At 42.8% G+C, this 15325-nt stretch overlaps 1 protein-coding gene across 2 annotated transcripts; it reads left to right on the top strand.

The window, feature by feature from the left end:
- The first annotated feature begins 1547 nt into the window (after positions 1-1547).
- Positions 1548-15027, top strand: USP44 (ubiquitin specific peptidase 44). Of its 2 annotated transcripts, none has more exons than XM_056847260.1 (6): positions 1548-1575; positions 6434-7936; positions 11028-11226; positions 11790-11898; positions 14389-14510; positions 14814-15027. In XM_056847260.1, the coding sequence occupies exons 2-6, from the start codon at positions 6509-6511 to the stop codon at positions 14996-14998; spliced, it is 2043 nt and encodes a 680-aa protein (XP_056703238.1). In that variant the 5' UTR covers positions 1548-1575; positions 6434-6508; the 3' UTR covers positions 14999-15027. The 2 variants fall into 2 exon arrangements, with proteins under 2 accessions (XP_056703238.1, XP_056703237.1); XM_056847259.1 differs by having other exon boundaries at positions 14305-14510.
- Positions 15028-15325: the final 298 nt, after the last annotated feature.

Below are 15325 nucleotides of genomic sequence, written 5' to 3'. Positions count from 1 at the left end.
GCGGCGCTGACGCCCCGAGGGGGGCGGTTCCTCACGGAGCTGAAGCGCGCGGCGCACAAGATGGCGGCGGCTGGCGAGCGGCGGCTTCGGGGACGATGGCTGAGGCGAGGAGGTATGGAACGGCTCCCTCCCCCCCCCACCCCGTGGCCTATGCCCCAGGCCAGGCCGGTGACGGTTGGGCCGCGGCCGGCCTGACGGAGCTGCGGACGTTCATTCAGGCGGCACCTACCGGTCGGGCAGAGGGGGAAGAGTCGGAGGAGGAGGGAGGCAGCCAGCCAGCCAGCCGGGGTAGCCCTGCTGCTTTGCCTGGCAACGGTCCTCCGCTCCCCCCGTCACTCGGGGGAAGCCCTCTCGCGCCCGAGTTCGGTTTTGGCGCCTCTCCCAGGGAGCCGGAGAGAGGAGGGAACTTCTGCCCACGCTCGCCTTGGGAAGCCTCTTCTCCCGCTTGCCGCCACGAGGGGAGGGGAGGCAGGCGGTGGGGGGGGGGGCTTCTGTCGTGGTGGGGCTCGGCTCGGAGGGGCATCCCCGTCGAGGCGGGAGCCCAGCGATGGGTGTGTGTGTGTGGGGTGCTGCTCGCCGGTTTTCCGCCTGCGTTGCAGCAGGGTGGGCCTCCTCTTCAGATCTTGCAGGTCGTTCAAGGGGTCGCGGGAAGCCTGTGCGGAGGCAGCCTCCGTGCGCGATCGGCCTCGGGAGGTTGAAAAGCCGTTCCAGGTGACTGCGTGTTTTCCTTGGGAGGTGGTCGGAGGAGAAAGGAGGGTGTAAAACCTTGTAAAAAAAAAAGGGGGGGGTTGTTGTTCCACGATCATCTGTCCGGGACTTCGTGCGACAAATCGGGAGATGCTTTTGGTCGGTTAAGAGAGATGCAACTTCTGACTTCCAAAGGAAGCACTTGTTGTAACTGAAATGAGAGTTATCTGAACAGTGAGGGTACTGTGAAGCATAACTAGTGTAATATAGTCAGTACATTGGCACTTCTCGCGAATCTGTGTCCCCCATCCCCAGCAATATGCGTTTATTATTTTGAAAGTTGATGCAGTATGATTGTAGAATGTAAGATCTCCCCTGTTTACTCTTCATTGACTGATCTAGAGTAAAACACTTCCGGCTTTTGGATGCATGAATCTAATCAGTTGACTAGATTAGTTTCATTTTTTAAAAAGAAGATAGCTGTGTTTGTTAGTTCCAAAACCAAACACATGTTATGCCTTTTATTAAGACCAACTAAAATAACTTTGTGCAAGCTTTGGAGTTTTCCAGAGCTCTTTATCAGGCTGAATGTGAAAGCATGCCTTACTGTGTGGTGGGTTGAATAATAAACATACACAGGAAATCGTGGGAGAACCCCATCTTCTTACTATGCCTTTACTATCCTGATTTTAACAAAGGATCACCAAAACTGTTAAGTGATCTTGAGTATGCACCTGAAGGCTGCTATCCTCAGCAACATTCTTAGATATGTTTTATTGACATCTGATTTTGTTCCCCACAAGCAGGAGCCAGTGACCATTGGGAGTATAGGAAACAGTTATTTGTGCTAAGTCCTGAGGCATTTGCAACCTGCATGTTTAGTCAAAAGTAAGCCTTAGTGTTCGTTTCTACTTACTTCCAAGTAAATATGCCTTAGGCATGTTGCTTTATAAATCAGAGTTCCTAGAATAAGCAGTCAAGTGCAGTGTTTTGGCCCCACACTTGCATTCTTTTGTTGTGTTTAAGTAACTGGTAATGAGGCACAGACTCTTTTGAGTCTCCTTTCCTTAGGGCCTCTGGATAAATCTCATTGAAAGAGTTTCAAAAGGTATGGGGGAGAGAAAATCTATGAGACATTGTGAGTTAGCAGATTTGCTAATGGGTGAGCAAAGAGCTGTAATTAAATGTAAGTTATAATATAGCAACAGTATATGTAAAAAAAGCAATGCCATTATTTCTGGAATTCTGATAGGCTTCCTATCTTCAAATACAATTGGGTTTTAAAGATTGAGAGACCCCCTTAAAACATCTCACTGAATGACTATGTTTGTTTACTTCATTTTTATCCCTTACCTTTCTCCCCAGTGGGGATCTGTTGCTCTGATTCGATTAGTGCTATTAAAGGAAGTTTAAACAAATGGAAGATACATTAATGGATCTCCAACATTTAGTATTATTTGGCCCTCAGTTCACTGGAGAACTATGTAAGCCTCTCTGAACTTGTTGGAATAATGACAGGATGAAAATAGAAATACGTGATTGCTTCCTCCCTGGTTTGGGCAGCTATTGAAAGAGAACAAAAGAACCTAAATGGCCATAGAGAGTCTTATAGTCCTTTAAAAAAAAACTTAAAGAACCACTATAAATAAAAACAAAGCTGCTTCCCATACTGTGTGAGTGTATGTGTGTGACTTAGTTATACCCTGCTTTTCTCCCTAATGGGAACCCAAAGCAGCTTATATAACATAGCCTTCCTCTCCTCCACTTTATCCTCACATCAACAACCCTGCGAGGTAGGTCGGGCTGAGAGTGACTGGCCCAAGGTCACCCAGTGAGCCTCCATGGCAGAGTGGGGATTCAAACCTGGATCTCCCAGATCCTAATCTGACACTCTAATCACTACAAACTGGCTCTCCCAACTATAATACAAAGTTTAATTTTATTTAAAGATCCAGCTTTTCCCACCAGCTGCAATGGTTTAAGTACTTAAATTTTATATATAAATTAGTTATTATGATAGAACTGGAACTTTATGATGTGAGAAGTTAATAAAGATTTGGGTATGATATACAAAGAAATAACTTTCCATTATCAGATGTGGGATACCGTACTCAACAGTAAGGGCCACATCATTAACTTGAACATGGTTATTTTCTCTCACACACAAACATTTGCTGCTACCACCATTTTGGTTAGGTAAACACTGTATACCTTAGACACATGACCTTTATGGGAGAGGATTATGCCAGACCATTGGTAAAAATTGGGTCATTTGTGAAATCTTGCAATATTGTACTCACAACTATCTATTCCCATTTCACAACTAGGAAACTGAGGTGAGACTTGGAGAGAGTAACTTTCCCGCCCCTCAAACACAGCTCTGTTTCTTGAATCACCCTTGATTTCAAGTCAAGGGCAGTAAGCCTTTGGGACTTATTTTGACATATTATGTTGGCAGTTGGCGAGGACAGTTGTTTTGCCACTAAAGGAGTGCTTGTATCTGAAAAAATAAACCCCTAGTGGTGGCTGTGTTGTGCTCTTGGAGAAGACTAATTACTGCAGGCATCTTATCAAATTACATGCTTTTGTTGTTTAAATATTAGTAGATATTAAATGTTCAAAAATACAAGCCTTTCAAAGTAATCCTGGTGCATTTTCTATTTACATCAAAGTAATACTTTCATTTCGGACAATAGTGTGTATTAGCAAAAGGTAGCTTCTATGCCATCTCATTTATTGTCAGGTGGCAGGGTTGCACGTGAAAGTGTTTAACCGTAAGGTACAGGTGTTATTGTTAAAACAAATGTCAGATTTCTACTTTGTCTTCCCTTGTTAACAGCACAATCCAGCAATTTTTTTCTGTTCAGTTGTATACCCAGAAACAACAGTAGTAAAGAAAAACAGTAGAAAATAAATTGGGGCTGCATTCATAAGAACACTTTTATGAGAATAAGCCCCACTGAATAATAAGGCTTATTTCTAAAGAAACATACAGAGGATTGTACTGTAAGTGACATCTATCATGTGTTAGCTGCACTGTCTGGCTTTTTTTTAAAAAAAAATTCTTGCTGTCAAGTCACGGCTGATTTATGGCGACACCGTAGGATTTTCAAAGCAAGAGACTTAACAGAGGTGGTTTACCATTGCCTACCTTTGCATCACGCCTCTGGTATTCCTTGGAGGTCTTTCATTCAAATACTTACCAGGTTTGAGGCTGAGAGTGTGTGACTGGCCCAAGGTCACCAAGCAAATTTCCATGGCAAGGTGAGAATTTGAACCTGGGTTTCCCAGATCCTAGTCTAACACTTTAACCACTACACTGTGCTGGCTCCCTTATGCAGTCTGACTACACTTCAGTATTTTGTCACGTTCTCTTTATAAATTATGCTAAAAAAGCATTGCTTGAAAAATAAATACGGTACTAACAAATACTAAAAATAAATACGGTACTAACAAATACTAGCCTTTGACAACTGTTTACTACAATACTGAATTTGGTGCCCATTTTATTGCAAAAATTATGTTTTACAGTCAGTTGCATACAAAGATTTTATATATTTGAGTAATTTCTTTGTCACTATTATCAGTAATTTTTAACCCATTCTTCCTTTAACCACCTTTTCTCGCTGATTTTGATAGCACGTACATTTCCACTCTTTCTGTGTGCTTGATAGTACACACAATCTTTCTGTGCCCTCATCTCTCAGCTATCCCTTCTTGTTCTTTTGCTACTACACAATTCTCTCTGCACCCCATCTGAGCCTGATTGTTTCAGATCTAAGGCTCAGCTAGTCCAGCACTCTTTCCAAAAGAAGAGTGCTGTGCCTTTGGAAAGCTTACAAGGAGGGTGTGGGCAAGAGTTCCCAGTTGTTTGTCCTTATCTGAAACTGAGAGCTGTATTCAGCAATCACGGCTAATAGCTGTTGATAAGCCTTTCCTTTTTGTCCTCTGACCCTCCATTGATAAGCTTTTCCCCTCTAACCAAGTAGCTACCATCTCATTTTGTACCAGTGAATTCCATAAGTTCATGTGTTTTGAGAAGTACTTTCTTCTTTCTGAGCCTTTCAGTAATTTACAGTGGGTCATTCCAAGTCTGAATTATTATGTGTGTGTGTGGGGGGGATCATTCTGTCTGCACCATAATTTTGTGAATCTTTGCCATGTCATGGGAAGCCAAAGCTTTTGAATACAGAGCAGGACCTCCTCTCTTTCTCTCTGCTGGCAGATCTTCCTAGCAGCTCTAGGCCACAACTTTCAGAGGCTACAAGAGTGAGTGTCCACAGGCTGGCTGTGAAAGCCCAGGCCTTAAGTATCTGTGAGCAGAGGAGAACTAACTGAGCCTCATCTTACTGTGCTGCTGTGGAGCTGTTAGACCAGGGGTGGGGAACCTTTTTCCTGCCAAGGGCCATTTGCACATTTATGACATCATTCAGGGGCCATACCAGGTGTAGATCTCCCGGTGGGGGGGGGAAGAGGCTAGGGTTTCCAGGTCTCCAGCCACCACCTGGAGGTTGGCAACCCCAGGGGAGGCCACACAGAGAAGGCCTGCACGGTGCCTCCACTCCCCCTCCCAGGCGGAAGGGCAACCAGCAGTGGGCCCGAGCAAACGAGGTGCCAGGTGGTCGCAGCCCACAGTTGATCTGCAAGGGAGGAATGCAAACAGAGAAAGAGGAGAAGGGAGGGAGAAAGGGAGAAAGAAATGGAGACAGAGGGAGAAAGAAAGAAAAGGACGAAGGGAGACAAAGAAAAGGACGGAGGGAGACAAAGAAAGAGACAAAAAGAGGGAGAGAAAGGAGAAAGAGTGACAGAAAAAGAGGAAGAAAAGAGAGAAAAGCCTTCCCCCCCCTACACACACACACACCCGCTGGCCCCGCGCGACCGGGCCCCAGCCTCCCCTGCCCACACACACACACACACACACATACACACACGGCGGCGCACAGAGCCCCGCGTGACCGGGCCCAGTCTCCATGCCCTCTCCTCCCCAGAGTCCACAAAAGGGCCCCCCCGAAGCCCGATCGGCTCCTGCATTCATGCTCTGCCGCCGGGATCCATCCTCTTTCCCCCACCCTCTCGCTGCTCAACAGCCGACAATCGGCGAGAGGAGGTCCAAAGGGCACCGCAGCACCGCTGTAAGCCATGGCGCCAGGAACACTCTCTGGGAGGGCCACCCTGCGCCCCGCCTCTGCAGCAGGGCCCTGGAGCTCCCGAGGGCCACAAAAAATGTCCTTGGGGGCCGCATACGGCCCCCGGGCCTGAGGTTCCCCACCCCTGTGTTAGACTGATAGCAGAATCTTCCCTACTTCCTTTGTACTTTGTACTCTGCTGTTACTAAAATTGGACTTTTAGTTGGTTAAAAATCAAGCTGTGGTATAAAAGCATGTCTCAAGATCAGTGTCCTATACAAAGACCTAGTTCCTAAGCAGGGTCCTGTTTAATTACATTGTGGACAACTCTAACATGGAATTCATTTAAGGGACACTATTTGGGATAGTGATTAAACTTTCTTTTCATTGTGCTGTTGGTGTGTATGTTTTATGTTAGAGTTTGTAGAAGCTAGAGTGTTAGTTCTGACTCAAACAGACTTATATTTCTGAAAACAATTTTGTTTTAACACTTTCCTCAAACATCTGATTTAAGTAACACAGATTGGCTTTTAATTTAAAAAAAATGAATATAAGTTTATGAGCAAATGCATACACTGCCTGAAACTACAAGCAACACTAATTTTTAACCTCCCTTGCAGGTCAGAATGCCTACTCTAGGGAACTGTTTGGATGATGTCTTTCTGTAGTATTTCATCAACACTGCAATAGTGACAATGGATAAGTGTAAACATGTAGGACGGCTGCGGCTTGCTCAGGATCATTCCATCGTGAACCCTCACAAATGGCATTGCATGGTGTGCAATACTACAGAATCTGTATGGACCTGCCTCAGCTGCTCACATGTGGCTTGTGGAAGATACATTGAAGAACATGCACTGAAGCACTTTCAGGAAAGCAATCATCCAGTGGCATTGGAAGTTAATGAGCTGTATGTTTTTTGCTACCTTTGTGATGACTACGTTCTTAATGATAATGCAACTGGTGACTTAAAACTCTTGCGAAGTACATTAAGTGCAATCAAGAGCCAAAACTATGACTGTACTACGCGTAGTGGCAGGACTTTGCGATCAATGGGCACAAGCGATTATGTTTCCCATAATAATGCCCAAGCTTTACTTCATAATCAAGACCGTATGTTCACAGCTCTGTGGCATAGGAGGCATGCGTTAATGGGCAAAGTGTTCAGATCTTGGTTTGAACAGACACCAAGTGGGAAGAGGATTTTAGAGGAAGAGAAGCTAAGAGAAGCGGCAGAAGAAAGAAGGGTCAATGCTAGGAAAAGAAGAGAAGAGCGAAAGCGCCAGTTGAAGGAAGAAATGGAAAAGATGCCTCCAAGGAAGAGCTTTCGCTTGCAAAATCAAGGTAGAGAATCTTCAGAAGTATCTTTGTATGAACTAAAAATGCCGCAAAGTTTGGACTCTGCTGTAGAGCTGAAAGTAACAGCTACCTCAGAAGAAGTAATATTAAAAAAAATTAGTGACTCTCCAGTTAAGCGAAGGCCTACAGTGACTCCTGGTGTGACAGGATTACGGAACTTGGGAAATACATGCTATATGAACTCTATTCTCCAGGTGTTGAGTCATTTGCTCATATTTCGGGAATGTTTTTTAAAACTTGATTTGAACCAGACTCAAGAGTTGTTAGCCGCTGCAGCAAGTGGGAAAACAAGATCATCCTTTAAGCAGCACCCTCCATCTGCTGGCTCTGTTTTTCATGTGAACAAAAGCCAAGTCAACTCAAAGGCATCTTTAACGAGGCGATGTAGTGTTTCTTCAGGCTTAAGTGGTGGAGCATCAAAAAGTAGAAATATGGAACTTATTCAACCTAAGGAGCCAAGTTCAAAGTACATTTCTCTTTGTCACGAACTACATACATTGTTTCAAGTCATGTGGTCTGGCAAGTGGGCTTTGGTATCTCCTTTTGCCATGCTCCATTCTGTGTGGAGACTCATCCCAGCCTTCCATGGTTATGCCCAACAAGATGCTCAGGAATTTCTCTGTGAACTTTTGGATAAAGTACAGCAGGAATTGGAGACAGCTGGTACAAAATGCCCAGCTTTCATTCCCACTTCTCAAAGGAAGCTCATTAAACAGGTTTTGAATGTGGTCAACACCATTTTTCATGGACAACTTTTAAGTCAGGTATGTTGTGTCTATTTGTAACAAAAAGATTGAAATACATATTGTATATTTCATTTTTCCAACCATTTCTGTCTTAACTTATAATTATGTAAGCGTAAGAATGTCTAGCAACATTAATCAGAGCTATAGAGACATATCAGGACCTCTCTTAACAAACAAGCTTTCAGGTATTTTAATTTTAAATTTGGAAGGTAAACTAAGGGTTTATCTTTTAAAACCTCTGTGCAAGGTAGTTTCATATATTCCTACAACTACAGACGTAATGCACCAATTAAAGGTTTCAGTTTCTAGGAGTATTTTCTTATCTGGTGTAACTCTATTCTGAGAATTTCAGTTTTTGTGTTATATTGGCTACAAACATACAGCTGTCAAAATAAGCTCAGAGCAAGTAACTATCTCCCCCCCCCCCATGCATAAAGAAGCTGACCTGGACTTTTGTCAGGTACTCTGCACTTACCTGGAGCAAATTTACTGTAGTTACTGATGACATCCAGGAAGAGAGCTTGAAAAAATATTGTCTGATATAGCCGGGGCTGTAAGAGCTATAGCTGGTACATGCAACTGCAGTACTAACACCAGAATACGATTATTACAGGCCATTCCTGACTTCTGAGGATTTTTGTCCTCAGGAGGCCAGGAAAGGGCTGTGCCGGCATTGGGGCCCCCCGCGGCGGCTTCCCAGCTACTTCCGCAGCCATGAGTGGCCCCAATGCTGGTGGGGAGGCCTGACACTGGTCTCCCGGCGCTGCCGTGGTAGCACTGACCAGGGATGCTGGCTGGGCCTTCTGGCATCCCACCAGCATAAAGGCCCGCACCAGCATGCCGGGGGGCAGAGCTGCCTGTAGCATCCTCCTGTCCCCCTGGGTACGCCACCTGGACGAATAGCGAGGCTGTGCCTGTTTTTAGCAGGCGCTGCCTTGCTGTTTCCAGTGGGGCAAAAAGCCCCATTAAAAAAAAAAAATCGACATTTCAGCGGCCAGGAAACGGATTTGGAGGTGCCACAGCGGCACTTCAGCCACCCTGTCCCCAGCCCCCGAAATCTCAGGAATGGACTGTCAGTGTCATTGCATCTATGGAATGGGGTTCAATCATAATTGTAAATGATGTTTGCCTTGTGGGTTCTGCAAACCAGTAATTATAACAACTTACAAGCTCTTAGAAAATGTTTATAAATGGAAAACGGGTCAGAATTATGAAATCCTAACAACTCTTGAATACAGAAGATGCTAGTTTTGCAGCAGCTGTAGTAACTTCTTGCTGACATGAAGGGAACCTAAATTAGAAGGTTAGAGAAAAGAATGTAGAAGGCATTACACTATCTTTTCTCCTGAAGAGTAATGAATACTGATCATGACGAAGCAGAAGAAGAGTTTGTTTTTATACCCCGATTTTCTCTACTTTTAAAGAGTGTCAAACCAGCTTACAATCACCTTCCCTTTCTCTCACCACAACAGACACCTTGTAAGGTAGGTGGGGCTGAAAGAGTTCAGAGAGAACTGTGACTAGCCCAAGGTCACTCAGCAGGCTTCATGTGTAGGAGTGGGGAGACCAACCTAGTTCACTAGATTAGAGTCCGCGACTCCTGTGGAAGTGGGGAATCGAACCTGCTTCTCTAGATTAGAGTTCACCACTCTTAATCACTACACCACATTGTTCATACCAGAGTGCTAAGTAACAAGTGAACACATACAGTTGTAAATTAATATATTCGGAACAGTCTTGGCCTTTTGCTTCAATGAGCAAATGGTTTAATATATCTATGCAGTCTGGTGCAGCCTGTAGTGATTTGAAAGACGCACGAGAAGAAACTGAGATCTAGAACAGGAGGGGGTTTTCAGGTCAAAGCTGACTTGAATTTCTATCACTGAATTGAGAGGTTTGTATAATGCATGCTTGCCAACATATGTGGCTGCAGCTGCTGTAGCTTTTCTACTTACCCAGTGCAAACCCTTCTTTTAAAACCGACTGGTTTTGATACGTTGCTGAATCATCTTAATTGCCATCATTTCATGTAACCAACATCCTGTCAGCCTTTCTTTTAAAAAGGTGGGTGCAGCTATTAATATCTCAGTTAATTTAATTCACTAATCAGTTAACACAGAGCAGTTTCACTGACTGACTCTGCTCTGGAATAAAAGGCTTGTGGATTTCATAATGGTTGTTTACAGCTATGGCTATTAATCAGAATGCCCCCAGTATTCCTGGCATTCTGATTCCTAAATGTTTGCCTTAGTCTTCCTGCCTAAGCGCCAGACCAACATCTGACATTGCTGACGTTAGAACATTCCATCATATGGAGTGATCTTTGTGAAGCAGTTGCAGTACTGGACTTCAGAGCTGATCTGGGGAGGATGTTTTCCTGAGTTGGCAGTGCAACCCATTTGGCATTCAGATGACAAACTGATAGTTCTGTGTGGCTACACTTCTGACTAAGATGCACCTGCTGTATAAAAAACAAGGCAGAAAAGCGCTTAACACAAACTAAGTATATTCCATAAAATACATAAAATACACAAAGGAGCTTTCACTGAGCAGCAGTGTTACAGCTTTATTGAAATAAAATTACCAAACAGTAAAAACCTATAACTTTTATTTAGGCTTGAAAGTACAGAACAGAAAGGGTAGCTGTGCTGGATCAGAAAAAGGAGGTTCCTCTTAGTCATCGTAGTTAAGATCCACTGATGGACCTAACCATCATGAATTTGTCAATTGAACCAGTAGCTGTTGCTATATTTTGTGCGTTCTGTAGATTAATTGATCGTTGTGTGAAGAAGTACTTCTTCTCCATCTTGAATCTGTTACACATCAGTTTTTTTGTGTACCCCCAAGTTTGGGGGCCCATGGGAGAGGGAAACTTCAGTTCTCTCTGTCCATCTTCTTCACTCTGTGCCTTATTTTATAAACACTTGTCATATCCCTTCCCCACCTTAGCTGACTTATCTGTAAAGTGGTGCTGCTTCTTTAGGGTAAAATAGAAAAGGTTCTGTTGGTATCCATGATTCCTATATATTTACCTGCTCTGTTATTGTTAGTGAAGGTATCTGGGTTGAGAGTGGAATATTCCAATTTAAGTGATGGTTTGTCTTGGCAGGTTACATGTCTTGTTTGTGACAATAAGTCAAATACTATAGAACCCTTCTGGGACCTGTCACTGGAATTTCCAGAAAGATACCACTGCAATGGGAAAGAGACGACCTGTCAGTATCCCTGTTTGTTGACAGAAATGTTGGCCAAGTTTACAGAGACAGAAGCCTTGGAAGGAAAGATATACGCTTGTGATCAGTGCAACAGTGAGTAAAGGCAGTATGTACTCATGCATCTGTTCTCCATATAAAATGTGAACTAGCTTCAATTAAGAAGGCTGAAATTATCAGTGCACTTTTTAAAATAACATCAGGAAAAAAAGACATTTGTCCTGAGCGTTCAATAACAAGGGTAAAAATATGGTGCAGCTTTGAACTCCTACATGATGGTTCTTGACAAAGGAAATATGATTTGAGCAACTTTTAGCATATAAATGTATAATGATTAAATCATTTTAACTAGCAGTATTGCATTACAACTCCTGCTATAACTATTGGTGGTCTTGAATATTCACCAGTGTCTCATAAATAATATAGTTGTATTTTGAACACTTTGTGAGTCAAAATAATGTTTGCAGGCTAGCTCAAGAAATGGATTCTGTTTAACTTAGCTGTGTATATGAAATCCTTTATATTTTTATCTCATTGAGTAGAATGAAATGCAGAATGAGAGTCTGTTTTGAAGTGTGTTACCTGAATTGTGTACATTTTCATGTAGGACTTGGTCTATTGTTTTATGTAAGTGGAGGATTTTTTGTCTCTTACTTCAGCAAAACGAAGAAAGTTTTCTTCCAAACCAGTTATACTTACAGAAGCACAAAAGCAGCTTATGGTATGTCGACTACCTCAGGTTCTGCGATTACACCTTAAGCGGTTCAGGTAATGAACTATACTTTGGATATGTATATAAATAGAATATGGGCAGGCAGCCCTCTCAAGGAGTCTTAGCTCTTTTTGCCTCTAAGAACTATACATCTAGTTGGTCTGTAAATCATGCTTCTTGAGATTCCAACATATGTGTTCTTCAGGCATTGGTTAAAGGGATCCTTTTGTCCAATGTTTTAAATCTATTGTGGCCAAATTTTTGGTAGTGATTGAGCAGCTGTGGATGTTATGGAGCGTTCTTGAACTTTTCAATTTCTGGAGGAGCAAAGGTATTTGCATCAGAGTATTAATGTTCCAGCTTCTAAAAGGAGGGAAATATAATATGTTTTGTAAAAAAAAAAATGTTCTAACAGGAGGAACAATCTGGGGCAAACTGAGGTTTTCTGAAGGTCCATTGGTAGTGTAACTAAAAGAAAGGGGGCAAAATAGCTTGGAGACTTGCAGACAGATATATGAGGAAAGGTTAGATGAAAGAGATGGAGGCCTGGGGGAAAATTTACTAACAAGGGATGCGGTGAGAAACTTATTCGGGGCCCTAAGCTGTATGCTTTTGGTGGGCTAGTCAACATGGTTAACTGAAGTTTGGTAGTAAGCAATGAACAAAAAACCAGGAATCTGATTGTGTGGTGGACACATGGAAATAAAGAAGTGAGGCCAAGGAGACAGTGAGGCTGAGGCAAAATTACATATAAGGTGCAGTTGACAGGAGCAGTGGAGCTTTTAGCAGCAAGGGACTAGACAAGCAAAGGAACTGTAGCAGGAGATTGTGGACCAAGAAAACAAGGAGTGCATGTGTGTGCCGGAACAGAACAAGGGAACTTTAAAGAGTTGTACAAAAGTTAATGGTTCCTCATCCACTTGGAGAGAAATGACTAGTGGAGTTCCTCAGGGATCTGTGCTGGGCCCTGTGTTGTTCAACATCTATATAAATGATTTGGATGAAGGAATAGAGGGGATGCTTAATAAATTTGCAGATGATACTAAATTGGGAGGGGTAGCAAATACGGTAGAAGACAGAGCCAAGATGCAGGATGATCTTGACAGGCTGGAGAAGTGGGCTAGAACTAATAAAATGCACTTCAACAAAGACAAATGTAAAGTTCTGCATTTAGGTAGGAAAAATCAAATGCATAATTATAGGATGGGGGAGACTTGTCTGAGCAGTAGTGTGTGTGAAAAGGATCTTGGAGTCTTAGTAGACCAAACACTGAACATGAGTCAGCAGTGTGATGCGGTAGCTAAAAAGGCAAATGCAGTCTTGGGCTGCATCAACAGAAGTATAGTGTCCAGATCACCCGAAGTGATGGTATCGCTTTACTCCGCTCTGGTTAGACCTCAACTAGAGTACTGTGTTCAATTTTGGGCACCACAATTTAAAAAAGATGTAGACAAGCTGGAACTTGTCCAGAGGAGGGCAACAAAGATGGTGAGGGGTCTGGAGACCAAGTCCTATGAGGAATGGTTGAAGGAGCTGGGTATGTTTAGCCTGAAGAGGAGAAGACTGAGAGGGGATATGATAACCATGTTCAAGTACTTGAGGGGCTGCCATATTGAGGATGGTGCTGAGTTGTTTTCTGTTGCCCAAGAAGGTCGGACCAGAATCAACGGGTTGAAATTAAATCAAAAGAGTTTCCGTCTAGACATTAGGAAGAATTTTCTAACAGTTAGAGCGGTTCCTCAGTGGAACAGGCTTCCTCTGGAGGTAGTAAGCTCTCCTTCTCTGGAGGATTTTAAGAAGAGGTTAGATGGCCATCTGTCAGCAATGCTGATTCTGTGACCTTAGGCAGATGATGAGAGGGAGGGCATCTTGGCCATCTTCTGGTCACTAGGTGTGTGGGGGGGAGGAAGTTTTGAATTTCCTGCATTGTGCAGAGGGTTGGACTTGATGACCCTGGTGGTCCCTTCCAACTCTATGATTCTATGAAAAGGAGAAATCCCATTAGTTGTTATTCTCATTTAATGCAGAACTGTGATGACAAAAGCCATAGCTGATGACACTTACCTTCCATACAACTTTTAAAAAAGAGAAGAGTTTGAGCCCCAGATGCAATGGGCAGAGGCTTAGTTTCACAAATAGGTGTAAATTAACCGGCCAGGCTTGCTGCGAAGAGAAGCATGTTGAAGGCAAAACCCTGAACTGGGATATTTCAGCAGGCTGTTATATGAGCTCCTACAGTGGAGCATGGGACATTAATATAATGGGCAGCTTTGTCTTATTCCCATTTCACAGTAGCTCTGCTTTCTGGGAAGCACCTTTGCTGTCACAACTGAAGCAGATACATGGACCCAGACATCACCTATACCCAAGCTTTAATCCACAGGAGAGCTTTTCAGCCTGCAGTTGTATTGAAAGTACCTCTGTAAGAAGTAGAAAAATAATTTTATAATTTTTTGCTTAAGATGGTCAGGACGCAATCATCGGGAGAAGATTGGTGTACATGTTAGCTTTGATCAGATGCTAAACATGGAACCTTATTGCTGCAGAGAATGTCTGAAGTCCCTTGCACCGGATTGTTTTATCTACGACTTATCTGCTGTTGTGATGCATCATGGGAAAGGATTTGGCTCTGGCCACTACACAGCTTATTGCTATAATTCAGAAGGAGGTATGAATTTAAGTGTGTAATACACTATTTCTGCTTCTGATAGTAATTTTCTAAAATGAGTTTTTAACACCATAGGTAGAATTTCTGAAGACTTGTATGTCACCTTATAACATTTCTTCAGTTTAGAATTCAGTGTCTAATCTGGACACTGCATATCATCCTTCTAATAGATTTTGTCGTCGTCCCCACATAGTACTCTGAGACAAAGCTATTTCTCTATATGTCATGCTTGTTTCTTAGTAAATTTTATGGTGTTTAATAAGAAATATTAAATAGTGATAATTTTCCATTGTTCTGTTCCAGGATTCTGGGTACACTGCAATGATTCCAAGCTCGACATGTGCACAATGGAGGATGTATGCAAAGCCCAGGCCTACATCTTGTTTTATACGCAACGAGTTACTCAGGCAAATGGACAATGTAGAACCTCCTGTCTTGGTTTATCACCTGGAAGATGGCTGAACAATGAGGTTAATTGTTCCAGCTGAGATGGTAAAAGCTGATCTGGAACCAAATTTACTGTGTATAGGTTGTGAGTTGTACATATATTGAGACATGCGAGTACAGTATCGTTACTTCATTTTGTCCTGTGAAACAATGTATGTGTTGATCCTTTTTTATATTAGCTAATCTGGAAGTGTTTAGCATAAATTTGTACTTCATAGTGAGGGTAGGTATCTTCAAAGTGTTTAGAATTTTGATAGAGCTATTTTTAAAGAAAATTGCAATTTGAATTTTGAAATCTTACCTCAAGCTGTTTTTCAGCATTTTTATATTTTGGTAATCTTTTTGTTGTAGAAAGCATAGGTGAAGAA

Source organism: Euleptes europaea, chromosome 3 (genome assembly GCF_029931775.1).
Source record: "Euleptes europaea isolate rEulEur1 chromosome 3, rEulEur1.hap1, whole genome shotgun sequence".
In the NCBI taxonomy this organism is placed as follows: Eukaryota; Metazoa; Chordata; class Lepidosauria; order Squamata; family Sphaerodactylidae; genus Euleptes; species Euleptes europaea.
Note: the sequence above shows the minus strand (reverse complement) of the source record. Positions and strands in the feature narration are given on the sequence as shown.

Excerpts from the sequence above, each read along its gene's own strand:
- USP44 (XM_056847259.1), top strand. The coding sequence starts at position 6,509 with ATGGATAAGTGTAAACATGTAGGACGGCTGCGGCTTGCTCAGGATCAT. Across the intron at positions 11,227-11,789 it reads CGCTTGTGATCAGTGCAACA|CAAAACGAAGAAAGTTTTCT; the intron begins GTGAGTAAAGGC and ends CTCTTACTTCAG. Across the intron at positions 11,899-14,304 it reads TTACACCTTAAGCGGTTCAG|ATGGTCAGGACGCAATCATC; the intron begins GTAATGAACTAT and ends TTTTTGCTTAAG.